Raw genomic sequence first — 9,979 nt, 5'->3', positions numbered from 1 at the left:
AATGTTCGACATTCATAAAGGTGACGCAGACAAGGTATGCCTTAAATAAACATCAGTGAACCAGAGAAGGGTGTGGTATATGTTTTGGAAATACTTGTGTGTTTTGACTCAGAGCCAACAAAGTACGAAACCCGAAGGCAAGCTGGTGATGTTATGATAATTACAAGGGCTTTGCATAAATTGTGAATTTCAACTTTTATTTTTCCTTTTTTTTGCCCTTGAATATCCGAGTTAGAACTGGTTCTCAGCAACCCATATTTGTCGTTAGGGATCGCGTTGCCAGGTTCGCTGAAGCATATCATCGTATCCCGATTGGGTAGATTGATGCTCATAATATTGATCACGTGACTGTCTGGTCTGGATATGCAAGCAGGTAAACTGGTAACTGCGTATTTTACAAGAATCGATTTCAAACATATCACTGCTGGTAATTGCTGGATATTCGCCAGTTAGGCTATTTATTTCAACAAGTACCTGCTTACAAACGCCTCATCTGTTTATTGATTTATAACCCAGTTAATGAATCCATAAAGTCCGGTCTGTGTCGTTGAGCCTGGTCGTTGCGGGATTCAGGCCCCTATTGATAGAGTCAACTGTGTCGTTCTGCCTGGTCTCTCTTGATTGATGGTGTGTCGTTATCTCTGAGTCTGGTCGTTACGCTACAGGTGGTTTGGGCCATATCCATCGCTGAACCTGTCGGTTCGCAATTGGTAGATAGCTTAGGCCATATCTGTCGTTGAGTCTGGTCGTTAAGCGACTGATGTCTCTATTGATAATTGGTTTGGGCCAACCATCTATCTATCATTGAATCTGGTCGTTACATGGCTGATGCCTCTATTGATAGGTGGTGTAGGCCATATTTATCGTTGAAACTGGTCGTTACACGATTGATGTCTCTGTTGCTAGATGGTTTAGGCCATATCTATCGTCGAAACTGGTCGTTACACGATTGATGTCTCTGTTGCTAGATGGTTTAGGCCATATCTATCGTCGAAACTGGTCGTTACACGATTGATGTCTCTGTTGATATGTGGTTTAGGCCATATCTATCGTCGAAACTGGTCGTTACACGATTGATGTCTCTGTTGCTAGATGGTTGAGGCCATATCTATCGTCGAAACTGGTCGTTACACGATTGATGTCGCTGTTGATATGTGGTTGAGGCCATATCTATCGTCGAAACTGGTCGTTACACGATTGATGTTTCTGTTGATAGGTGACTCGGGATAGTCAGGTGGTTACGCTATTGATGCATCTATTGATAGGTAGCCTGGGCCATATCTATCGTTGAGTCCGGTGGTTACGTGATTGATGCCTCTATTGGTAGATAGTTGGGGTCACAGCTATCCTCCAGTCTGGTCGTTACACGATTTATGCCTCTATTGACTGGTGATTCGGCCCATATCAATCACTGAGCTTGGTCGCTGCGTGATTGACACCTAGATTAGATTTCGTGTCTATTTCTTACGTAGGTGTGAGCTACATGTCACGGAGTGGGCATCTCTGTAGGCGAGGCATAGCGTGTACTCGTAAAATAAACAACCTTTACTTACCACCCTATATACTGCCCTCGTTTCAGTGAACTCACGAAATGAACGTGTTCGCGGACAGCACACGTGTCAATGACAGACACCGGAACACACCCCCTATATATTGCCTTCGTGTCAGTGAACATGTTCACGGACAGTACATGTTTAAAAGATGGACGAACCAACTGGAAATCTGGGCTTGAAGTGTGGTTTGGAACCATGTTATTTTACTGAATATTATGTGCAACAAGATAACAGTGCTTCCACATAAGATTTATTGGCGTGAGTCAGATAACAGTGCTTCCACATAAGATTTATTGGCGTGAGTCAGATAACAGTGCTTCCACATAAGATTTATTGGCGTGAGTCAGATAACAGGGTTTCCACATAAGATTTATTGGCGTGAGTCAGATAACAGTGCTTCCACATAAGATTTATTGGCGTGAGTCAGATAACAGTGTTTCCACATAAGATTTATTGGCGTGAGTCAGATAACAGTGTTTCCACATAAGATTTATTGGCGTGAGTCAGATAACAGTGTTTCCACATAAGATATATTTCGGATTGAAGACGATTCCTAGAGGCATCTCTGTCGTCTCTGACACAAAGGACTGAGTGCCACGTGAAGTGAACACACATATCTCCATATATGTGCATGTGCAGTTCTATCAGGTGTATTGATAACGTCCTGGGATCGCTTGTGTTATTGAGTATAACCTGGTTGAACTTGAACTTGAGTCGTAATCTGGCGGATACAGCTTAATTACGGAAACCCGTAAGGGACATCATCAACACAAAGTCACAAGTTTAGCTATCGCACGACATTACGTCAAAGAGCAACGCGATTTGTGACCAACTGCCGAATTATCGCATTGTTGGGGTTTTTAATGACATTTTGTAGCTTACCTAGGCTGGGTACCCCTCTTCGTTAACTTCTCCCGTTTTCAAATGTATGTTTAAGCGCTTCAACGTGACAATGTCCCTTCAAGCATTCCATACTCTGCAGAAGTTCTCACGGCTCTGTTTGTACGTGATTATGACAGTACAAATAGTGTTTGCCTTCGTGACGGTGGGATCATATGGGATCTACAGAAATGATGTGAGAGTGATGACTCCGTGCCGTCTCGGCGGAATGAGCTCTTGGGACTAATGGATGAAGACATCGATATCATTTTTCCGGTGAATATATTGCACAACTCGCACTGACTGAGAAGACATCGCTGCGTATACTGTGAGAAACAAATAAGGGAACACCACTTGATCTCAGTGTTTACTTGCATTTTCCCAGATTTTCACCTTTAAAGGAATAAAGGAACCATGGGAATGTCACGTATTCCTATAATTGTTTTCCTATGTACATGGATAAGAAGAGGAACTCTAGTATTTTCCAGTGCAAAACACTGGGTTAACATGGGCTGTCTGACAAAGACGAACAATGTCACATATGAGTAAAATTAAATCGCGTTAAAAAAAAGTCTCAAACTATGATATCACGTGTAAGGAAGGCATGTAATTCATAGAAAGGTGATGTTACCTCGATTTTGTATTTATATGTGTGATGTTTCTTATACATTTACACCATCCTGGGTAATTAATCAGATAAACGTGTTTGTTTGACACAATTCATCGGGTACCAATTGTGCAGACATATGCTCATGATGTTAATCACTGGATTGTCTTATCAAGACTGGATTATTGACATTCCGTCGGCATACAGCTGGCATACTGGAGTTTGGCGTTAAGCAACTAACAAGCACATAATAAACCCGCTTTGTTTTGCAATGAATCCTTGTAAAGTTAATAATTATACTGTAACAGTTTCAACTACAGTCATGAAATGAATATATTTCATTGATAAACACATTGAAGACGTATTTAGTTTGTCAACCACATGTCTTTGAGTCGTATATAACATTCGTTAAAAAAAACACAAAATACCAGCGTTAAGTGTGCAGTAACCCGAACCTAAGTAAACACTATTCAGACAGAGTCTACTCATTCTCATACACGCCCATAGAACTACCCGTTTTAGGGATTTCGCAATAGCTGTTGATGGTCTGACATTCCGCATTTCATTGCAACTTGACTGGAAGACGGACGGTGCTTGTCGAACGTAGACAAAATGTGGAAACTTTATACAGTTGTCATACTTACAGGTGAGACTTGCACATCTTCTAGCATCAATTGTCAAGGGCGAAGATGATGTATATCATATGCTTTGTGATAATATCGTGTGGATTGTACATGATGTGGGGAGACGATGTGGAATAAACTGTGTTGTGACCATGTACTATACGCTGCGCGTGAGTATGTTTTGTGTGGCCGTACGAATTGTGCATCCTGTGTATGACAATGAGACTGTATATGCTGTGTGTGGTGAAAATACTGTATATGTTACGTGTAGTGAAAATACTGTATATGTCATGTGTGGTGAAAATACTGTATCTGTCATGTGTGGTGAAAATACTGTATATGTCATGTGTGGTGAAAATACTGTATATGTCATGCGTGGTGAAAATACTGTATATGTTACGTGTAGTGAAAATACGGTATATGTTACGTGGTGAGATCTGCTGTTCTCTTTGGGGTGAAAATACTGAATCCATTGTTTAGAGTGAAAATGCTCTACATTATGTTTTGTGATCATTATAAGCACTGTCTGAAAATACTCAATCTGTTGTTTGGTGTGAAAATACTCTACATTATGTTTGGTGATGATTATAAGCACTGTCTGAAAATACTCAATCTGTTGTTTAGAGTGAAAGTACTCTACATTATGTTTGGTGATGATTATGAGCACTGTCTGAAAATACTCAATCTGTTGTTTAGAGTGAAAATACTCTACATTATGTTTGGTGATGATTATAAGCACTGTCTGAAAATACTCAATCTGTTGTTTGGTGTGCAAATACTCTACATTATGTTTGGTGATGATTATAAGCACTGTCTGAAAATACTCAATCTGTTGTTTGGTGTGAATATACTGTAGACCACTACGGAGACGCTTGTATGTACTTTTTTGTAAATGAAAATACTGACTCGATTGTTTAGGGTGAAAATAATGTATATACTGTGTGGTGAAGACTGTATGTGCTGTTTTGGGTGAAAGTGCTGAATTTGTTGTTTTGGGTGAAAGTGCTGAATATACTGTTTGGAGTGAAAATACTGTATGTGTTGTGTGACATGAAAAACTGTACATGCTCTGTGTGGTGAAAATACTGAACAACTGTGACTGAGTGAGTATGACAATGACATGCCAAAACGCTAAAATTCTTCACTATTACATTCTAAACACGTGCTATAATGACTTACTATGACTGACGCATCCTTCAGCATGTGCAGCTACAACAATGTCCCAGAGTCTGTGCAACGTTGGCGACATAAACGACTGCACCACCAGCCTCGCTGTCTCAATTGCCAACGGAACTGCAAACGTTGACGTCATGTGCAGGTGAGGTAATGTCCCAACGCGTATAACGACTAAATACTTTCCATAATATTAATCAGACAAATTCCCTTCATTGAGGTGAAGCTATATTCTAAGTTTGTGTTATTGTATCCGTACCGTATCTGTGGGTATAGCAGGTGTTCGTAGAAATGCGGCTGTCACAAATGCATGTAAAGACAAGTCGGTGTGGTCACCTGAAAACCAGGCGAAAATATATAATTGTCGAAATAATACAATCATTGACAAAGCGGAACGTTTAGATGATATAATTTCTATTTGGCATTTATGCTGGTACAGAAATGCTACAATTGCAAATGAAATGAAACAGCAGTTTCTTCTTATTTTCGCTATAGCTGATGGTTGGAACAATGGGGTGTTATCAGGATCTGCTTAATTTTAAAGTTTAGTTTATTCAGCCTGTCTCTTTAGTCTGATGGCTAACGCGTATGCTCGGAGATTAAAATGTGTGACCCTGTCCTACAATAGAAGTTGACAAATGTTGCTTGATGTTTGCTTGCCGCTGGCACTGGGGCGGGGTAGGGGTAGACCTGGAGGACACTTGAGGACACTGATATATAACACTGCTAATGAATGCAGTACCATGTTATATCTATAATCACTTGTTATTATCGTATATGGGGATTCATTTAACTGATTTTCGCAAGTGGCCCATTTAACTGATTCCTCAATTGGTTCTCTGAACTGGCTCCTTCAAATGATTCCTCCAATTGATTCTTTGCACTGAATGCTTTAATTGATTCTCTGAACGGATTACTTTAAACGATCATCTGAACTGGTTCAGACCCGGGTCCAATTCCAAACATCGGTACAGTATGTGAATCCAATTTTTGGTGTCCCCGTCGTGATATTGGTGGAAATTTTCTAAAAGCGGCGTGAAACATATTCACTCTCCCATATGACACGTCCTGATTGTCAAGACGGGTTGAATGGATTCTCTGAACTGATTCCTTTAACTGGTTCTCTGAACTGGTTCCATCACATGGAACTGGTTTATTGAGCTGATTCTGTGAACTGATTCATTTAACTGATTCTCTGAGCTGGTTCCCCGCAGGGCTGCCGGCAACTTTGTAATGTGTCTCAACAGGCTGACATCGTGTATTGACAACCCTGCCTTCACACAAGCCAGACAGATGATGGAATCAATGAACCTGCACGAGTTGTGTAAGAAATATATACTGTTCTCTGATTTAACGAACGTTCGGCATGGAACGATGCCGAAAGGTTTGATTTGTTTAGTTTGGTTTGTTGTTTTACGCCGCATTCAGCAATACTCCAGCGTATTGCGTAATTAATCCAGTCTGGAACAGATAATCCAGTGATCAACATCATAAACATCTACGCAATGGGGATACGATGACATGTGTCAACCACAGGTTGATTAGGAAGGTTTCATATGGTAAATATTGCGCACCTGACCAGCTGTAAATTGCTGCAATGTTCTAGTTGTATAGCGTTATATTATACCATGTAATCACGAAGGTCTTGTTCTAGTGTCCCCCGCCTTGGTATTTCTGGGTAAACCTACAGTCACTCACGCACTATTGTTTACTATTATTCCTATTATTTCACTAATATTTGTATAGCGCCAGTATCCAGCTGAGCTGGCCAAGGTTACTTTCGTTTGAGGGAAATTTAAACGGCACACCGTATTATCCATCAATCTCAACTCCCTGAGCAGTATACGCCTCTTGTGGCCAATAGGCGCACAGAGTTAATGTGGATTTCCAATGTGTGTTTCCAGGTGCAGAAGTAGTCCAGTACCCCATGGTCAATTCTGTTGGTGCTCCAGTCATCACGACGGCTTACCTACTGGTCGCTCTGTTGACGCTCTGTATCTTTGGGTAGTTAAAAGTGATGCTGAGGAGTCAGAGAGGATATTTGATAATAAAATTATTTTTCGAAATAAATGAAGGTCTGTATTTATTTCGTGTGTTTGAATGTTACTGGACGCATGATTAAACAGTGATGCTAAACACAATAGCATTATATTGTGTCACAAATAGCTTTAACTTTCTAATGACGTGCTTGTGAACACCATAAGATATGTTCTGAACTATGTTTTTTTTATTATTTTAAAATACGTCATTCATTGTTCCTTAACCCAATACAGAACATGTTTGACGCGTGTGTGCGCCTGTGTGTATATGCGTGCGTGCGTGAGTATAGAGACAGATATGGGAGGTGGTTGTGGGCATGAGCACTATATAACAGGAACCATGCTTCAATGAACAAGAGAACAAAAGAAATGAATATGGTCAAGTGTGAGCTTAACACAGGTGTCAGTACACTTTCTTATAACATTCATGCGCCATATCATTCACATGAGCTGGTTTGGGATAAAACGAAGACTTCCTAACGGCTTTATGCTTAATCCTGTGTTTCCCGTTTACACAACTATCTCAACTTTCAAATCGGTTTAGACAGACAATCGACATAATATTGCAACTGAACCTTGGACCTGATTTCGTTGCATTACTCACACGGACACATCTTTTTCTCATATTTCGCAATGGTCATCGCACAATGTTTCAAAGACAAGACCCGCTTCAGCGTTGTACCTTGCTCAAGGCAGGACGATGTTTGCGGAACTACAGCAAGCATTTGAGAACCACCCTGCATGCAAGCGTCATGGCAATTGTGACCCGTGAAGGTTCTGGGGTAGAATAGGCCTTCAGCAACCCATGCTTGCCATAAAAGGCGACTCTGCTTGTCCTAAGAGGCGACTAACGGGATCGGGTGGTCAGACTCGCTGACTTGGTTGACACATGTCATCGGTTCCCAATTGCGCAGATCGATGCTCATGTTGTTGATCACTGGATTGTGTGGTCCAGACTCGATTATTTACAGACCGCCGCCATATAGCTGTAATATTGCTGAGTGCGGCGTAAAACTAACCTCACTCACTCACTCACTCATGGCAATCGTGGTTGTGACATAGTACTCCCATTCAAAGACAATACTGGATGTGTTGACTATGTCGTCTTTTTATGGAGTAATTCCCTTTATTATCTTGACGGGCCGTTGTTTTTGGGTTCTTGTTTCACTGACCCGTGAAGGTCCCGGGGTAGAATAGGCCTTCAGCAACCCATGCTTGCCATAAAAGGCGACTCTGCTTGTCCTAAGAGGCGACTAACGGAATCGGGTGGTCAGGCTCACTGACTTGGTTGACACATGTCATCGGTTCCCAATTGCGCAGATCGATGCTCATGTTGTTGATCACTGGATTGTGTGGTCCAGACTCGATTATTTACAGACCGCCGCCATATAGCTGTAATATTGCTGAGTGCGGCGTAAAACTAAACTCACTCATTCTTGTTTCACTCCCAGCAGAGTGGTGACCGCAGAAACGGGTTTAAATGGTCAACGCGGTTGTGTATCAATACATCCAATATCACGCAAGACATGGTCATCAGTATATTGAATACTGATCTCTGGGAAAAGCAGATTTGTGTCTGTGTTCGCCCAATACGACATATAACAACAACCAAGCATTGATGATCATCAGTTATCAGTTATGTATTAAATGCACACATACAATATTTAATGTATTACTCAAATTGATGGTGCCTGAAGGTATTTTATGTAAAAAACTGTTAAACATAGTAAGGCGATACTGCTAACCCTGTTGTATGTATAGGAGAAAACACGCCTCCGAGGTTTTGGTAGACAATGTAAAACCGGATGGTGTGTTTTCTCTTACATATATACCGTCAATGATGGGTAATTACAATGTAGATGATCATTTAATGGAGCTACATAACAATAACTGAAGCGCGCGTAAAATCAATTTAATGACAGTAACTGGTAGTAGATAATTTAACCCTACCGCTGTGAAGGGGAGCGTCTGCCTGTGGACGTGAGAATTGCGATTCCAATCCCGCTTCGGAGAACATTAATATAGTTTTAAACTTGAAAGATATTTTTCAATTGATTTCAAGCACTCATGAATCATTGGAATGTTGATGTTCATTTAGAGTAAGGAAAAGAGAAACCTGGGAAGAGGTCTTTCTAGCGAAAAGTTAAACCTGGGAAGAGGTCTTTCTAGCGAAAAGTAAAACCTGTCCCTCCAAAACAAAAACCTTATTTGCGGTTATTCTGGGAAAATGGGAGGTTACCTAATATGTAGTGAGAAGCACACTTTAGGTTTATATATTATGAACAGGACTGGTGGTTTATGCAGACGCTTCATGTACGTATTGCGCTTTAGCAACCTGTTCTGTCTCTTCATCTGCGATGGCGATTGGTCAATATGGAGGTACATACCAAGGCATGAGAATATTTCCTGGTGCCATGTTTATGACTAGCCGTAATGTTAAAAAAATCGATGAATTTTGGTATTATATGTCAGCCTGATGATAATACAAGCCACAAGTTTCATTTTTTTTAAAAATCTTAATCGAGTTCAGTGTCGGAAGAACTACTGGCCCGCTAGCATCTGGCTAGTAAAAAGCCATTCGGGTCAGCGACTGTGGAGCGAATTTTCAGGGATGATTTTTTAAATGTATCTGATTCACTTTCTCCCTCTTGTTAAGTTACAATACACTTTAAATCATGCAACATTATGGCCTGATAAAGGGTGGTATTTTACCTTTTGTAATCTTTTGCAAAGTTCACACATTGACATTTGGGCGAATGAATTATTTTGTGGGCTCGTAACTTTTTGGCATAGCTACCCCGATTAGCTAACAAAACCTGAAACCTAAGGCAAGAGAAAACGGACATCTATATTGTCCTACATGGATTTCGTAGCTAATTGCAATTTACAATTTTCGCTAATTACTCGAATTTAGGAGAATTGACATATTGCTTAGATAACATTCAGCTACCAGTATAGCACTCTTTTAAATGTTCCAAGATTCAAATATGCGGTAACAGCTACATGTATCAAGTAACTAATCTAGTTACATTGTATTGAGTTATTCCCTTTTTATCAAAGTTACCAACATGATGCAAACCATCAAGCACCAGCATATCCAGCTGT

At 40.6% G+C, this 9,979-nt stretch overlaps 1 protein-coding gene across 1 annotated transcript; it reads left to right on the top strand.

Moving 5' to 3' along the window:
- The first annotated feature begins 3,623 nt into the window (after positions 1-3,623).
- LOC137286666 (uncharacterized) lies at positions 3,624-6,843 on the top strand. The gene is made up of 4 exons (XM_067818641.1): positions 3,624-3,685; positions 4,863-4,980; positions 6,050-6,159; positions 6,740-6,843. The coding sequence occupies exons 1-4, from the start codon at positions 3,652-3,654 to the stop codon at positions 6,841-6,843; spliced, it is 366 nt and encodes a 121-aa protein (XP_067674742.1). The 5' UTR covers positions 3,624-3,651.
- Positions 6,844-9,979: the final 3,136 nt, after the last annotated feature.

The sequence above is a fragment of the Haliotis asinina genome, chromosome 6, assembly GCF_037392515.1.
Source record: "Haliotis asinina isolate JCU_RB_2024 chromosome 6, JCU_Hal_asi_v2, whole genome shotgun sequence".
Classification (NCBI taxonomy): Eukaryota; Metazoa; Mollusca; class Gastropoda; order Lepetellida; family Haliotidae; genus Haliotis; species Haliotis asinina.
The sequence above is the reverse complement of the archived record's forward strand: the minus strand, read 5'-3'. Positions and strand labels throughout refer to the sequence as shown.

What these genes read in the sequence shown, in the direction of transcription:
- LOC137286666 (XM_067818641.1), top strand. Translation starts at nt 3,652, where the DNA reads ATGTGGAAACTTTATACAGTTGTCATACTTACAG. An exon ending in TACAGTTGTCATACTTACAG is followed by an intron (nt 3,686 to 4,862) that starts GTGAGACTTGCA and finishes CGCATCCTTCAG; the next exon opens with CATGTGCAGCTACAACAATG. An exon ending in AACGTTGACGTCATGTGCAG is followed by an intron (nt 4,981 to 6,049) that starts GTGAGGTAATGT and finishes GGTTCCCCGCAG; the next exon opens with GGCTGCCGGCAACTTTGTAA.